Here is an 18,861-nt window from a genome sequence, read left to right on the forward strand (position 1 = left end):
TTTAAGTTGCTCCAGTGTCACAAGATGCGAAAGTCCTGATCGTCTGGTCCGCACATTTTACCGGCGATGCTAACGCAGCTATTCGGCCATGCTATGGCTATGAATAGCCTCAATAGCTATTCGCTCAATAGCTTCAGTTTCTTCTTCAATACTTTCATACTCCAACCATCCGTTTCAATACATGCGTAATCTGTTGAATCGCTTAAAGGGAACATTATCACCAAACCTATGCAAGCGTCAATATATACCTTGATGTTGCAGAAAAAAGACCATGTATTTTTTTAACCGATTTCCGAACTCTAAATGGGTGAATTTTGGCAAATTAAACGCCTTTCTGTTTATCGGTCTTTTAGCGATGACGTCAGAACGTGACGTCACCGAGGTAACACACCCGCCATTTTCATTTTCAACACATTACAAACACCGGGTCTCAGCTCTTTTATTTTCCGTTTTTTCGACTATTTTTTGGAACCTTGGAGACATCATGCCTCGTCGGTGTGTTGTCGGAGGGTGTAACAACACTAACAGGGAGGGATTCAAGTTGCACCACTGGCAAGAAATCTTCCGCCAGACCCCCATTGAATGTACCAGAGTGTCTCCACATTTGACCGGCGATGCTAAGACAGACATGGCACAGAGATGTATGGATAACCTGCAGATGCATTTGCAACCATAAAGTCAACGAAATCACAAAGGTGGGTTTTGTTGATGTTGTTGACTTATGTGCTAATCAGACATTTTTGTTCGCGGCGTGACTGCCAGCTAATCGATGCTAACATGCTATTTAGGCTATAGCTGTATGTACATTTGCAACTATATTACGTTTCCTTCCACCCACATTTAATGCGAAAAAAACACTTACCAATCGACGGATTTAAGTTGCTCCAGTGTCACAAGATGCGAAAGTCCTGCTCGTTTGGTCCGCACATTTTACCGGCGATGCTAACGCAGCTATTCGGCCATGCTATGGCTATGAATAGCCTCAATAGCTATTCGCTCAATAGCTTCAGTTTCTTCTTCAATACTTTCATACTCCAACCATCTGTTTCAATACATGCGTAATCTGTTGAATCGCTTAAAGGGGAACATTATCACCAAACCTATGTAAGCGTCAATACATACCTTGATGTTGCAGAAAAAAGATCATGTATTTTTTTTAACCAACTTCCGAACTCTAAATGGGTGAATTTTGGCAATTTGAACACCTTTCTGTTTATCGGTCTTTTAGCGATGACGTCAGAACGTGACGTCACCGAGGTAACACAACCGCCATTTTCATTTTCACATTACAAACACCGGGTCTCAGCTCTGTTATTTTCCGTTTTTTCGACTATTTTTTGGAACCTTGGAGACATCATGCCTCGTCGGTGTGTTGTCGGAGGGTGTAACAACACTAACAGGGAGGGATTCAAGTTGCACCACTGGCAAGAAATCTGCCGCCAGACCCCCATTGAATGTGCCGGAGTGTCTTCACATTTGACCGTCGATGCTAAGACAAACATGGCACAGAGATGTATGGATAACCTGCAGATGCATTTGCAACGATTAAGTCAACAAAGTCACAAAGGTGAGTTTTGTTGATGTTGTTGACTTATGTGCTAATCAGACATATTTGGTCGCGGCGTGACTGCCAGCTAATCGATGCAAACATGCTACGCTAATCGATGTTAACATGCTATTTACGCTAACTGTATGTACATTTGAAACTAGATACTCACATTTAATGCGAAACAAACACTTACCAATCGACGGATTTACACAAGATGCGAAAGTCCTGATCGTTTGGTCTGCACATTTTACCGGCGATGCTAATAAGGCAGCCATGCTATGGGCCACTTCATTAGGTACACCCACGCTATGGCCGAATAGCGTCAATAGCTATTCGCTTAATAGGTTCAATTTCTTCTTCAATTTCGTTTACGCTATCTGCCTTCATACTCCGACCATCTGTTTCAATACATGCGTAATCTGTTGAATCGCTTAAGCCGCTGAAATCCGAGTCTGAATCCGAGCTAATTTCGCTATATCTTGCTGTGGTAACCGCCATGTTTACATTGGCAGCACTGTGTGACGTCACAGGGAAATGGATAGTGGTTTCGAAGATAGCGAAAATAAGGCATTTTAAAGATTTATTTAGGGATATTCCGGGACCGGTAAAATTTTGAAAAAAATGTCAAAAAATACAACAAGCCACTGGGAACTGATTTTTATTGTTTTTAACCCTTTTGAAATTGTGATAATGTTCCCCTTTAAGCCGCTGAAATCCGAGTCTGAATCCGAGCTAATGTCGCTATATCTTGCTGCGCTATTTGCCATTGTTTGTTTACATTGGCAGCACTGTGTGACGTCACAGGGAAATGAACAGTGGCTTCGAGAGAGCGAAAATAAGGCACTTTAAAGCTTTTTTTTTTAGGGATATTCCGGGACTGGTAAAATTTTGAAAAAAAAAACTTCAAAAAATACAACAAGCCACTGGGAACTGATTTTTATTGTTTTTAACCCTTTTGAAATTGTGATAATGTTCCCCTTTAAGTCAGGACTTTGGGAAGGCCACTTTAAAACCTTCATTCTAGCCTGATTTAGCCATTCCTTTACTGTCACGACTAGGACTCGGGCGTGGATTGTTTTCACCGAGGCAAAGGAAAGTTGGCACGAGCAAGGCGTGAATGAAGATACATCTTCTTTTATTGACAATATAACTAAAAACAGGAACAAACAAAAAGCGCTCACAATGGAGGTACAAAACTTGGGTATGGGAACAAACAAAAACTTGCACTAAGGCAAAACTATGGGCATAAACTAAAACGTGCACAATGGCAGAACTATGAATAACCAAAACAATAACACTCACTGTGACCGAAACAAGAGGCATGGATAGCAAGGTGATCGAGGGCGTGAAGGAGGTGATGTTGCCAGGACGAACAACAGAAACAGACAGCTTAAATAGCAGTGACGTAATCAGTGAAAACAGGTGCAAGACATGAGGACAGGTGCAAACTAATGAGTTGTCATGGTAACAAAACAAACCAGGAAGTGCAAAACAGGAACCGAGTGTCCAAAAAACAAAACACAGACATGACATTTACCACTTTTGACCAGCAGACTAATTAGGAGCCTTTGTTTGTTTACTTACTACTAAAAGACAAGTTGTCTAGTATGTTTACTATTTTATTTAAGGACAAACTTGCAAAAACAAACATATGTTTAAAGTACCCTAAGATTTGTTGTTAGAACAAAGCCAATAATGACATTTTTTGTGGTCGCCTTTATTTAGAAAAGTACCGAAAAGTATGTTACGAAAGTCACTTATATTGCAAACATTATTTTTGGACGACGATGACTAGAGATGTTCGATAACTGCTTTTGTGCCGATATCCCGATATTGTCCAACTCTTAATTACCGATACCGATATGTACAGTCGTGGAATGAACACATTGTTATGCCTGATGTTGTCGTGATGCCCCGCTGGATGCATTAAACAATGTAACAAGGTTTTCCAAAATAAATCAACTCAAGTTATGCAAAAAAATGCCAACATGGCACTGCCATATTTATTATTGAAGTCAAAAAGTGCATTCTTTTTTTTTAACATGCCTCATAACGGCTCGGAATTTGCGACATGCTCTCCCTGAGAGAGCATGAGGAGGTTGAGGTGGGCGGAGTTGCGGGGCGGTGTATATTGTAGCGTCCCGGGAGAGTTAGTGCTGCAAGGGTTTCTGGGCATTTGTCCTGACTCTGATGCATTAAACAATGTAACAAGGTTTTCCAAAATAAATCAACTCAAGTTATGCAAAAAAATGCCAACATGGCACTGCCATATTTATTATTGAAGTCAAAAAGTGCATTATTGTATATATTTTAGCGTCCCGGGAAAGTTAGTGCTGCAAGGGTTAGTGCTGCAAGGGTTTCTGGGCATTTGTCCTGACTCTGATTGGTGTTTCAGGACGCTCACCTGTTCCCCGAGCACTAATCAGAGGCATTATTTAAATTTGTTTTAAGTATTAAATGAACCAAAATATGACTTATTATATCTTTCTGTAAAATATTAGACACAGTGTGTTGTCAAGCTTATGAGATGCGATGCAAGTGTAAGCCACTGTGACACTATTGTTAATTGTTTTTTATTTATTATAATTTTTTTTTTGTATTAACGTTTTAAATGATAATATCAATGAGGGATTTTTAATTACTGCTATTTTGAAAATGTTACTAATATTGATAATATTCATTTTTGTTTCACTACTTTTAGATTGTTTGTGTGTCCTCAATTAATCTGTTTATTGCTATTCTGAATGTTGCTGGGTTGGGTTTGGTTTTGGAATTGGATTGCATAGTTGTGGCGTTGTTGTGTATTGTTTTGTTGGATTGATTAATAAATTAATAAAAAAAAAAAAAAAAAGAGGCATTATTTAAGCCTGCCTTTGCCAGTCAGTCGGGGTGGCTTATTTCTGTTACGTCGGGGGAGTCGCAGCTTGCTATTGTCAAGGTGTGGACTTTGATGTGGTTTGTTCCCCGTGGTGCAAATCGACTGGACCGGACATGGCGTGAAGGTACTGACATCTTTTAATTAATCACTCAGAAAGTACCAAACAAAAGTCGCACACAGGGCGGAGGCAAAAACAACTTAGAACATGAAACGTGAACTAAAAAAAACTCACTAAACTGTGGACATAAAAATGAAACACTTACTGTGGCGTGAAGAAGTCGAAAACTACAGAGCAATGGCATGAGCACTATGGCATGGACCGCGTAATCAATCGGGTATCGAGGGTGGGTAGAAGGTGACGTCGCCCCGCTGACTGCCTGGCAACTACAGGCTTAAATAGTGACGTGGTGATTGACAACAGGTGCATGAGTCCAAGTGAATCAGGAGCGTGACATGACAGGTGAAAACTAATGCGTTGTCATGGTGACAAAAACAAACAAGAGTGCACAATGAGTCCAAAAACAAACAGAACGTGACCACAAAACAGGACAGCTATACTGTACAATGTAGCGTGCCGGGAAGGTTAGTGCTGCAAGGGGGTCTGGTTAGTTGTTCTGTTGTGTTTAAGTTGTGTTACGGTGCATATTTGTAACAGTGTTAAAGTTGTTTATACGGCCACCTTCAGTGAGACCTGTATAGTTGTTGACCAAGTATGCGTTGCATTCACTTGTGTGTGTGAAAAGCCGTAGATATTATGTGATTGGGCCGACACGCACAGGCAGTGCCTTTAAGGTTCTTTGGCGCTCTGTACTTCTCCCTACGTCCGTTTTAAAAAGTCATACATTTGACATTTTGATACCGATAATTTTGAAACCGATAATTTCCGATATCACATTTTAAAGCATTTATCGGCCGATAATATCCGGCTGCCGATCTCTTAACGATGACACTGTGAGGAGGCGGAGCCGATGGGCCGACGGAGGGGTAGGACAGGCTTTGGCCCTGCTCAAGATGGCGACCAGGAGGCGGACAATGCGGCGGAACGAAGAGGCGGGGCATCGCGAGAGGGACGCCGCAAGCAATCGAGATCAGGTGCACGGCTCACACACCGGCTCACAATCTGCCTATCTCCTCATAGTGTATAAAAGGGGAGAAGGAGGAAAGATCGAGAAAGAAGGAGGTGGAGTGTCCACAGCAGTGCAGGAGAGACTAGAGCCACAGAGATCCGCACAAGAGAGACGACGACACGGCTGCTGAAAAGCAGACCGGAGCGAGCAGCGGAGGAGGAGTTGAAAGAGCGACCGACCGACGCTGCCAAAAGCCTCGATTGAAATCTAAAGAGTTAAACCTGTGCGAAGCAATGTCCTTCCTGAGTGGTCCACGCAACCCACACGACGACGGCAAGAGTCGTTCACAGACACATTGTCCTGTTTTTAACTTCCGAACAGTATTTTGCTCAGCGTGTGCGTGCATTAATAACGGCGGCGCCAAGAGAAGCGAGGCGCACGCCGCCGAGCGTCGGCTGGCCAACAGGCAGCAGCAGCAACACGCTCCGTCTTGAGGCAAAGATGCGGAAAATGAGATGAACTCCTCCGTGCCCCCCCCCCCCTTATAATGGGATTGCGGACCAATAAATATCCTGAAGGAAGACGACCGGCGCCGCTTTTTGCTGCGTCGACGCGCTCGGGTGTGTGTTTTCAGAGCGCGGCCGTAGGGTCGTCTCGGGATCACTTAGACTAAAATAATTGTGGGCGAAAAGACTTGTCAGCCTTTCTCGGCCACCATTGGCTTGCAATTCATCAGGACCCGGAAGGCAATATCAGAGCCATGTGGCGTCCACCCAATTACTTTTTCTTTGTTTTTACACGGCGGCGACGCAGCACATTAACGCGACGACACCACTGCTTAGAATATTTTTACGATACGATATATGTGCATCGTCAAATTACTTTATTAGCTTTTTGGCACTGAGCTTGTTAGATGTGAAAGATTGGATTAGGACTGAATACTTAGTAGCAAATAAGAATACTTAGTAGCAAATAAGAATACTTAGTAGCAAATAAGAATACTTAGGAGCAAATAAGAATACTTAGGAGCAAATAAGAATACTTAGGAGCAAATAAGAATACTTAGGAGCAAATAAGAATACTTAGCAGCAAATAAGAATACTTAGTAGCAAATAAGAATACTTAGGAGCAAATAAGAATACTTAGTAGCAAATAAGAATACTTAGGAGCAAATAAGAATACTTAGTAGCAAACAAGAATACTTAGGAGCAAATAAGAATACTTAGTAGCAAATAAGAATACTTAGGAGCAAATAAGAATACTTAGGAGCAAATAAGAATACTTAGTAGCAAATAAGAATACTTAGTAGCAAATAAGAATACTTGGGAGCAAATAAGAATACTTAGGAGCAAATAAGAATACTTAGGAGCAAATAAGAATACTTAGTAGCAAACAAGAATACTTAGGAGCAAATAAGAATACTTAGGAGCAAATAAGAATACTTAGGAGCAAATAAGAATACTTAGGAGCAAATAAGAATACTTAGGAGCAAATAAGAATACTTAGCAGCAAATAAGAATACTTAGTAGCAAATAAGAATACTTAGGAGCAAATAAGAATACTTAGGAGCAAATAAGAATACTTAGGAGCAAATAAGAATACTTAGCAGCAAATAAGAATACTTAGGAGCAAATAAGAATACTTAGGAGCAAATAAGAATACTTAGTAGCAAATAAGAATACTTAGTAGCAAATAAGAATACTTAGGAGCAAATAAGAATACTTAGGAGCAAATAAGAATACTTAGTAGCAAATAAGAATACTTAGGAGCAAATAAGAATACTTAGTAGCAAATGAGAATACTTAGTAGCAAATAAGAATACTTAGGAGCAAATAAGAATACTTAGTAGCAAATAAGAATACTTAGGAGCAAATAAGAATACTTAGTAGCAAATAAGAATACTTAGTAGCAAATAAGAATACTTAGGAGCAAATAAGAATACTTAGTAGCAAATAAGAATACTTAGGAGCAAATAAGAATACTTAGTAGCAAATAAGAATACTTAGGAGCAAATAAGAATACTTAGGAGCAAATAAGAATACTTAGTAGCAAATAAGAATACTTAGGAGCAAATAAGAATACTTAGTAGCAAATAAGAATACTTAGCAGCAAATAAGAATACTTAGGAGCAAATAAGACCCCAAGCGTGAGGGAGTTGTCCATCTTGCAGCGTCCAGAGGCCTTTTTGGTCACCTTCTATTTAGCTGCATAATATTCAGACTGCTATCTCATCCTGGCATTGGGTCATTTGCATAATTAACCATGATGCATTTGCAGCTTGTTTTTATGGACGGCACCAGAGACAAAAAGTGAGCAGCACAAATGTGTTTAGAGCTGTGGAACAACTCATTTTCTAAATCAGATTATTCCCACTTTTTAATTTGGATTAATCACAATTAATCACAAGTTATTACTCGGATATGAAACTAACTTAACTTAACCTAACAAAAATTATAATAAATTATATGTATATATATATATATATATATATATATATATATATATATATATATATATATATATATATATGTATATATATATATATATATATATATATGTAGAGATAAATGCAATTTTATTGTCAGAATGTCATACACTAACATTTAAAAAAAAAGTTTTTAATTTGGAATAATCCCATTTAATGACAGGTTATCACTCGCAGATTAAGTTAATTTAACATAACTTTAAAAAAAACTATATTTGGAGATAAATGCAATTTTATTTCATACACAAACATTTGAAAAAACGTTTTTACTTGAACGCACACTTTTTAATTTGGATCAATCACAATTAATCACAGATTATCACTCACAGATGAAACTAATTTAACCTAAAAAAAATTATATATATACATATATATATATATATATATGGACATAAATGTAATTTTATTGTCACAATATCATACACAAACATAAAAAAAAACAGTTTTTAATTTGGATTAATCACAAGTTATCACTCGCAGATTAAATTTATTTAAAATAAAAACAATATTTGGAGACAAATGCAATTTTATTTCATACACAAACATTTTTTACAAAATGTTTTTACTTGAAAACACACTTTTTAATTTGGATTAATCACAATTAATCACAGGTTATTACTTGCATATGAAACTAACTTAACTTACAAAAAACAATTTGGAGATAAATGCAATTTTATTTCATGCACAAACATTTTTTAAAATGTTTTTACTTGAACACACACTTTTTAATTTGGATTAATCACAATTAATCACAGGTTATTACTCGAAAATGAAACTAATTTAACCTAACAAAAAATATGTATATATGTGGACAATATATATATATATATTTTTTTTTTTTTAGGGGATATGAATGCATTTTTTTTGTCAGAATATCCTACACAAACATTTTTTCAAAATGTTTTTACTTGAAAACACACTTTTTAATTTGGATTAATCACAATTAATCACAGGTTATTACTCGAAAATGAAACTAATTTAACCTAACAAAAAATATGTATATATGTGGACAATATATATATATATATATATATATATATTTGGATATGAATGCATTTTTTTTGTCAGAATATCCTACACAAACATTTTTTTTTTATGTTTTTACTTGAACACACACTTTTAAAGTTGGATTAATCACAATTAATCACAGGTTATCACTCGCAGATGAAACTAATTTAACCTAACAAAAAAACATATATATATATATATATATATATATATACATATATATATATATATATATATATATATATATATATATATATATATATACATATATATATATATATATATATATATACATATATATATATATATATATATATATACATATATATATATATATATATATATATATATATACATATATATATATATATATATATATACATATATATATATATATATATATATATATATATATACATATATATATATATATATATATATACATATATATATATATATATATATATATATATATATATATATATATATATATATATACATATATATATATATATATATATATATATATATATATATATGTATTTGGACATAAATGCAATTTTATTTTAAGAATATCGTAAACAAACATTTTTTTTTTTTAATGTTTTTTCTTGAACGCACACTTTATTAGTTTTAATCACGATTATTCACAGGTTACTACTTGCAGATGAAAAACTTAACCTAACAAAAAATATATACATACATTTGGACAAAATTTTTTTTTTTGTCAGAATATCATACAAAAACATTTTCTTCTAATTTTTTTTCCTTGAACGCACACTTTTTAAATTTGGATTAATCACAATTAATCGCAGGTTATCACTTGCAGATGAAACCAAATTAACTTTACCTAACAAAAAAAAAACCCATATTACATATTTGGTGATTTAACCCCCAATTCCAACCCTTGATGCTGAGTGCCAAGCAGGGTCCCATTTTTATAGTCTTTGGTATGACTCGGCCGGGGTTTGAACCCACGACCTACCCATCTCAGGGCGGACACTCCAACCACTTCTGAGAGGTAACCATTGAAGACGGACATGACAGAAGGCCTAAGTGGGAAACCACTGACAGAATGTGTTCATGAGTGGAACATTTCCAAATGACTACAAGGCCAACACTCCTATTTCCTCCTCACAAAGTAGAATTCGTGCATACCTAAAAGAACTGCTGCGAACCGCCAACAATACCGCCGAAACACTTAAGCGAGGATAATAATTGGTAGTTTTTAACATAATAACACCTAATTAGTTCCACAATGTCTAATCAGAAGAAGTCCCACAAATTGTGGAGCAAAGTGTAGCAATTAAGTGGCAACACTGCGACTGGAAGAGAGAGTTGATTGCATGTCTGTGTTTCGGCACCTCAGAGAAGCTTTAAAGGGGCGGGTGTTGGAATATCATCGACATGCAAGTCGCCGAACAAATATACAAATATTCCAAATGGCAGACGTATATAAATACCCGCCACCCCCGGCATGCAAAAAAAGGACTTTCAGTATCGCCTTCTGCCTCCATGTTTGTGCTTCTCTCCGCCGCCATCTGCCTCGCTCAGCCTTTTAAGCAGAACCAATCAGCCATCTTCCTCACTTGCCTCTCTTCTCTCCAGTGGCTGACAAGTAGCAACGTTTTATACAAACCCCGTTTCCATATGAGTTGGGAAATTGTGTTAGATGTAAATATAAACAGAATACAATGATTTGCAAATCCTTTTCAACCCATATTCAGTTGAATATGCTACAAAGACAACATATTTGATGTTCAAACTGATCAACATTAACTTTACAATTTGATGCCAGCAACACGTGACAAAGAAGTTGGGAAAGGTGGCAATAAATACGGATAAAGTTGAGGAATGCTCATCAAACACTTATTTGGAACATCCCACGGGTGTGCAGGCTAATTGGGAACAGGTGGGTGCCATGATTGGGTATAAAAACAGCTTCCTAAAAAATGCTCAGTCTTTCACAAGAAAGGATGGGGCGAGGTACACCCCTTTGTCCACAACTGCGTGAGCAAATAGTCAAACAGTTTAAGAAAAACGTTTCTCAAAGTGCATTTGCAAGAAATTTAGGGATTTCAACATCTAAGGTCCATAATATCATCAAAAGGTTCAGAGAATCTGGAAAAATCACTCCAAGTACGCTGCATGGCCGGAAACCAACATTGAATGACCGTGACCTTTGATCCTTCAGACGGCACTGTATCAAAAACCGACATCAATCTCTAAAGGATATCACCACATGGGCTCAGGAACACTTCAGAAAAACACTGTCACTAAGTACAGTTCATCGCTACATCTGTAACTGCAAGTTAAAGCTCGACTATGCAAAGCCAAAGCCATTTATCAACAACATCCAGAAACGCTGCCAGCTTCTCCGGGTCCGAGATCATCTAAGATGGACTGATGCAAAGTGGAAAAGTGTTTTGTGGTCTGACGAGTCCACATTTCAAATTGTTTTCGGAAATATTCGACATTGTGCCATTCGGACCAAAGGGGAAGCAAAACATCCAGACTGTTATCGACGCAAAGTTCAAAAGCCAGCATCTGTGATGGTATGGGGGTGCATTAGTGCCCAAGGCATGGGTAACTTACACATCTGTGAAGGCACCATTAATGCTGAAATGTACATACAGGTTTTGGAACAACATATGCTGCCATCCAAGCGCCGTCTTTTTCATGGACGCCCCTGCTTATTTCAGCAAGACAATGCCAAGCCACATTCAGCACGTGTGACAACAGCGTGGCTTGGTAAAAAAAGAGTGCGGGTACTTTCCTGGCCCGCCTGCAGTCCAGACCTGTCTCCCATTGAAAATGTGTGGCGCATTATGAAGCGTAAAATAGGACAGCGGAGACCCCGGACTGTTGAACGACTGAAGCTCTACATAAAACAAGAATGAGAAAGAATTCCACTTTCAAAGCTTCAACAATTATTTTCCTCAGTTCCCAAACGTTTATTGAGTGTTGTTAAAAGAAAAGGTGATGTAACACAGCGGTGAACATGCCCTTTCCCAACTACTTTGGCACGTGTTGCAGCCAATACATTTGAATTATTATTTACCCAAAAATAATAACGTTTATGAGTTTGAACATCAAATATGTTGTCTTTGTAGCATATTCAACTGAATATGGGTTGAAAAGGATTTGCAAATCATTGTATTCTGTTTATATTTACATCTAACACAATTTCCCAACTCATAAGGAAACGGGGTTTGTATATGTGTGTGTTTACATATTTTATTAATATAATGATTATATAATAAATATAATTGGCTGCATGTTTTTAATAGCCAATAATATATTTGATGATAATTTCAATTTTCCTGAAGGAATCAATAAAGTACTATCCATCCATCCATCCATCCATCCATCCATTTACCTTATCCCTGATGCCCTGTCGGATGTTTTCTCTCTCGGCCTCCATCTTTGCGTACTTGGCCTTCCTCTCCTCCTCCTGTTGCCTCAGCGCCTCTTGCCTCTCCTCCTCCTTCTTCTGAGCATCGGGGTCCTTCTCCTCCTCCCCGCCGAGCATCTTCCCCATGTCTTTGGTGGCCCCTGGCGTGGTGGAGAGACACGAAACAGGGCGTCACAACAAGGGCACTTCAACATAGCGGCGTCGCGCACGACGGTCGGCGGTCGACGTCCACGACGTGCTTTTGGGTCGTTCAAAAAGCCCGCGGCTTCTTTGAAGCGCCCTCCAAGTCAAGCACGGGCGCAGGCGGCCGTCACTTCAACCAAAGGCAAAAGCGCCCCCGACAGAGCTAGGCGATAAATTATAAATCCTTCGCTTGATGGCCTCAAAAGGAATTTCCATCCCCTCATGCAAAGTGTCCACTTGGTCCTCAGGTTAGAACCCGAGCACACAAAGGCTGAAAGGGACTCTGATAATTAGACAATTGGAGCAATTGTGATGCTGATCTGGCCATCTCATCTCCATTCTGCGCTCTTTAGCTGGATGGAGAGATCCGTACTTTATTAATCCCCAGCTCAATTCCGTTCTAGATCAGACAAACATAGTACAGGGAGACGGAACCAGAAGACGGACGGGGCTGCCAATTATGGCTTGTGTGGTGTTCAGGTCTGTGGGACCCATTTTCACTTATTATTAAAAGAAAAATGATACAATGAATTAATTTTTCAAACTGATACTCACTGATTTTGGCTCATTTTGTGTATTCATACATCAGAATACATAAAAGCCTACTGAAATGAGATGTTCTCATTCAAACGGGGATATCAGGTCCATTCTATGTGTCATACTTGATCATTTCGCCATATTGCCATATTTTTGCTGAAAGGATTTAGTAGAGAACATCCACGATAAAGTTCGCAACTTTTGGTCGCTGATAAAATAGCCTTGCCTGTACCGGAAGTAGCAAACGATGTGCGCGTGACGTCACGGGTTGTGGAGCTCCTCACATCTGAACATTGTTTACAATCATGGCCACCAGCAGCGAGAGCGATTCGGACCCAGAAAGCGACGATTTCCCCATTAATTTGAGCGAGGGTGAAAGATTCGTGGATGAGGATAGTGAGAGTGAAGGACTAGAAGAAAAAAAAGACAAGGGCAGTGGGAGCGATTCAGATGTTATTAGACACGTTTACTAGGATAATTCTGGAAAATACCTTATCTGCATATAGTCGTACCTGAAAGTCGGAGGGGTGTGGCGACCGCCAGTGTCTCTGAGGGAAGCCACGGAGGAAGCAAGAGAGTCGCAGCTGTCTCTTTGACAGCTGCAGGAGGAACGACACAAGCTCAGCTCATGCCTACGGTAAGAGCCGACTTAATACCACAATTTTCTCACCAAAACCTGCCGGTTGACATGTGGTAGAGAACCATGTTCGCTTGACCGCTCTGTTCCATATTAATGCTTCACCGTCATCTTTAGGGAAGGTATACAAAGAAAAACCGGCTGTGTTTGTGTTGCTACAGCCGGCCGCAATACACCGCTTTCCACCGACATCTTTCTTCTTTGACGTCTCCATTATTAATTGAACAAATTGCAAAAGATTCAGCAACACAGATGTCCGGAATACTGTGTAATTATGCGATTAAAGCAGACTACTTTTAGCTGTGATCGGTGCTGGAAGAACATGTCCGCTACAATCCGTGACGTCACGCGCATGTTTTTAGCAGGATACTTCGCGGGAAATTTAACATTGCAATTTAGTAAACTAAAAAGGCCGTATTGGCACGTGTTGTGATGTTAATATTTCATCATTGATATATAAATTATCAGACTGCATGGTCGGTAGTAGTGGCTTTCAGTAGGCCTTTAATGACGATACACCACACCCCCCCCTCCATACATTTCTATTACATATAAGATGTCCGGGTCCACTGGACTCGGGGCTAATAGAAGTGTGAAAATTGATGTTTTTTTGTTCCACACACACCTTCCCACACAGTAGACCTAGACAGGAGGAGGACAGAGCGTAAGTACACAGAACATCAGAGGCTCAAATGTGCGAGAAAAAGAGAGCAGGCAGTGTTGACAAACAATGTTGCAACCTTGTGTGGGAACCGCAAGTGCAGAAACACCAAAGATGAATCCCTGTGGGATGCAGAAACTGTCAGAGAAGTTTTCCGTGCAACATTCATATTGTTGTTACTCAACCGCCGTTTGTGGGTCTGATGGGCCCGTTGCATTTTGTAGCTTTTAATGCCTCACAATCAAACACGTCCAGAAAAAAAAAAGCAAGGCATGAAGGTAGATACATGGAAATGTCGTTTCGATATCGGAAGGTAGGGTAGGTATCGTAACTAGGTCAGTAGGTAGGATTAGTAAAATTGCCAGGGCGAGGACAGAAATGGAATGGCTTAAATAATGACGATGATAATGATTACTAACAGGTGTGAGGGCTGAGGACAGGGGCGTGATTAGTAGACCAGGTGGAAATCAATGGGTTGGCATGGAGACGAAAACAAACCAGGAAGTGCCAAAACAGACCTGAATGTCCAAAAACCAAAACATAACATGACCAAACATGACAAAAACAAAACATAATCTACAGGCGTGACAGTCCTACTCTGTTCGGCGGTCCCCGAACGCCACATAAAAACCCCTTTTGAGTATAAAACTATCCCTCCTGTGTTGTGAGAGAGCACTGCTTGAGTGCTCAATTCCCACAATTGACTATCTTAATTGTGCAGAGAACAATATGCATATAGGGGGGTGTCATTTTTTTTTTTAATGGGGAAAGACGTTCATGTCTCTTGTTTTCATGTTAGCATTTAAGCGAGTGAATTAATTCAATCATTTTCATTTAAAACGATAATGCCATCATTGATAGCGTTTATCGTGCCATCCCTTAATTCGACAGACTTATTTCGCGACCTACGTAAAGCCGGCGTCATTAAAACAATGACACGCAGCTCCTCCCATCGTTATTAGGCGATTCACCGCCAATTATGCAAATTAGAGCGTGACCTCGTTTAGCGCCGCCACCCAGCCTACTTCTAAGGATCATTTATATCGTTGGCCTCCTCCTGCACCCACTTCAAGACCATTGAGCTCCCGTGCCATGTGGAAGTTTCAGAGACTAATCTGCAAAACCCCAAAACCAGAGAAGTTGCAAAGGTAAATAAAAACAGAATACAATGATTTGGAAGTCCTTTTTTTTTTTTTTACCTATATTCAATTGAATAGACTGCAAAGACAAGATACCTAACGTTCAAACTGGAAAACATTGTTATTTTTTGCAAATATTAGCTCATTTGGAATTTGATGCCGGCAACGTGTTTCAAAAAAGCTGGCACAAGTGGCAAAAAAGACAGAGAGTTGAGGGTTTCATGTTTAGCTATAGGAATAGGGAAGCAGCGCAGTGGGAGAGTGGCCGTGCGCAACCCGAGGGTCACTGGTTCAAATCCCACCTAGAACCAACCTCGTCACGTCCGTTGTGTCCTGAGCAAGACACTTCACCCTTGCTCCTGATGGGTGCTGGTTGGCGCCTTGCATGGCAGCTCCCTCCATCAGTGTGTGAATGTGCGTGTGAATGGGTAAATGTGGAAGTAGTGTCAAAGCGCTTTGAGTACCTTGAAGGTAGAAAAGCGCTATACAAGTACAACCCATTTATCATTTATTTCGTGGGGCGGTATACCTCGGTCGGTAGAGTGGCCGTGCCAGTAACTTGAGGGTTCCAGGTTCGATCCCCTCTTCCACCATTCTAGTCACTGCCATTGTGTCCTTGGGCAAGACACTTTACCCACCTGCTCCCAGTGCCACCCACATTAGTTTAAATTTAACTTAGATATTGGGTTTCACTATGTAAAAGCGCTTTGAGTCACTAGAGAAAAGCGCTATATAAATATAATTCACTTCATTTGTTTTTAGCTTCAACTTTGTTTGTTTTTAAGTGAAAATGTGTCCATTCTCCCCTGTCTATCTCCACACTGTTTCTGCTTGTAAGTACTCTGTGCGTCTGCATGACCTAACACAGTGGTCCCTAACCTTTTTGTACCCGCGGACCGGTGAACGCTTAATAATTTGTCCCGCGGCCCGGGGGGGGGGGGAATCCTTTTTTTTTCTTTTTTCTTTTCTTCCTTTGTCATGAAAAAGGGAGGTTTTTGTGGTTGGTGCACTAATTGTAAGTGTATATTGTGTTTTTTTTATGTTGATTTAATTAAAAAAAAATTAATAATAATAATAAATTCTTCTGCGGCCCGGTACCAATCAGGCCAGGGCACGGTACCGGGCCGCCCGTCAGGCATTTTAACAGCAATGTCACGATGTGACAAAACATAAAAATACTGGTGTTTATCAGAATCAGTATGGCATTGTTTTTAAATATATTGTACAACCCTAATATGTATACAAATATGACAGAAATATTCATAACAAAAACCACAAAACCAGTGAAGTTGTCACGTTGTGTAAATGGTAAATAAAACAGAATACAATGATTTGCACATCTTTTTCAACTTATATTCAATTGAAAGGACTGCAAAGACAAGATACTTAATGTTCAAACTGGAAAATTTAATTTTTTGCAAATATCAATCAATCAATCAATGTTTACTTATATAGCCCTAAATCACTAGTGTCTCAAAGGGCTGCAAAAACCACAACACAAACCACTACGACATCCTCGGTAGGCCCACATAAGGGCAAGGAAAACTCACACCCAGTGGGACGTCGGTGACAATGATGACTATGAGAACCTTGGAGAGGAGGAAAGCAATGGATGTCGAGCGGGTCTAACATGATACTGTGAAAGTTCAATCCATAGTGGATCCAACACAGTCGTGAGAGTCCAGTCCAAAGCGGATCCAACACAGCAGCGAGAGTCCCGTTCACAGCGGAGCCAGCAGGAAACCATCCCAAGCGAAGGCGGATCAGCAGCGCAGAGATGTCCCCAGCCGATACACAGGCAAATATTAGCTCATTTGGACTTTGATGCCTGCAACGTGTTTCAAAAAAGCTGGCACAGGTGGCAAAAAAGACTGAGAAAGTTGAGGAATGCTCATCAAACACTTATTTGGAACATCCCACAGGTGAACAGGCTAATTGGGAACAGGTGGGTGCCATGATTGGTTATAATAGCAGCTTCCATGAAACGCTCAGTCATTTACAAACAAGGACAAATGCTCCAGCAAATTGTCAAACAGTTTAAGAACAACATTTCTCGAGAAGGTTTTGCAAGGAATTTAGGGATTTCACCATCTACAGTCCATCATTTCATCAGAAGGTTCAGAAAATCTGGAGAAATCACTGCACGTAAGCGGCAAGGCTGGCAACCAACATTGAATGCTCATGACTTTTGATCCCTCAGGCGGAACAGCATAAAAACGGACATCAGTGTGTGAAGGATATCACCACATGGGCTCAGAAAAACACTGTCAGTAACTACAGTTTGTCGCTACATCTGTCAGTGGAAGTTAAAACTCTACTGCCAAAACCTGCTCGGTGGCCTTGTGGTTAGAGTGTCCGCCCAGTGGGTGAACAAGGGTATGGGTCAAATACAGAGGTTGATTTCACCATACGCAGTGTGTGTGATAATCATAGGTACTTTAACTTTTAACTTTACTATGCAAAGCGAAAGCCATTTATCAACAACACCCAGACTTTGGACTTTGATGCCTGCAACATGTTTCAAAACAGCTGGCACACATGGCAAAAAAGACTGAGAAAGTTGAGGAGTTCTCATCAAACACTTATTTGGAACAACCCACAGGTGAACAGGCTAATTGGGAACAGATGGGTGCCATGATTGGGTGTAATAGCAGCTTGCATGAAAATGCTTAGTCATTCACAAACAAGGAAAAAATGCGTGAGCAAATTGTCGAACAGTTTAAGAACAACATTTCTGAAGAAGCTATTGCAAGGAATTCAGGGATTTCACCATCTACGGTCCATCATTTCATCAGAAGGTTCAGAGAATCTGGAGAAATCACTCCACGTAAGCGGCAAGGCTGGCAACCAACATTGAATGCTCATGACTTTTGATCCCTCAGGCGGAACAGCATAAAAACGGACATCAGTGTGTGAAGGATATCACCACATGGGCTCAGAAAAACACTGTCAGTAACTACAGTTTGTCGCTACATCTGTCAGTGGAAGTTAAAACTCTACTGCCAAAACCTGCTCGGTGGCCTTGTGGTTAGAGTGTCCGCCCAGTGGGTGAACAAGGGTATGGGTCAAATACAGAGGTTGATTTCACCATACGCAGTGTGTGTGATAATCATAGGTACTTTAACTTTTAACTTTACTATGCAAAGCGAAAGCCATTTATCAACAACACCCAGACTTTGGACTTTGATGCCTGCAACATGTTTCAAAACAGCTGGCACACATGGCAAAAAAGACTGAGAAAGTTGAGGAGTTCTCATCAAACACTTATTTGGAACAACCCACAGGTGAACAGGCTAATTGGG

At 39.5% G+C, this 18,861-nt stretch overlaps 1 protein-coding gene across 3 annotated transcripts in view; it reads right to left on the minus strand.

Annotated features, from left to right (window-relative positions):
- Window positions 1–18,861, minus strand: part of LOC133545978 (complexin-2-like) — a 239,220-nt gene that overhangs the window by 5,973 nt on the left and 214,386 nt on the right. For all 3 annotated transcript variants that reach the window (XM_061891736.1, XM_061891735.1, XM_061891734.1), the window contains one exon: window positions 12,367–12,542. In XM_061891736.1, the coding sequence (XP_061747720.1) occupies window positions 12,367–12,542 (176 nt within the window). The remainder of the gene's footprint in view (window positions 1–12,366; window positions 12,543–18,861) is intronic.

Source organism: Nerophis ophidion, linkage group LG29 (assembly GCF_033978795.1).
Source record: "Nerophis ophidion isolate RoL-2023_Sa linkage group LG29, RoL_Noph_v1.0, whole genome shotgun sequence".
NCBI lineage: Eukaryota > Metazoa > Chordata > Actinopteri > Syngnathiformes > Syngnathidae > Nerophis > Nerophis ophidion.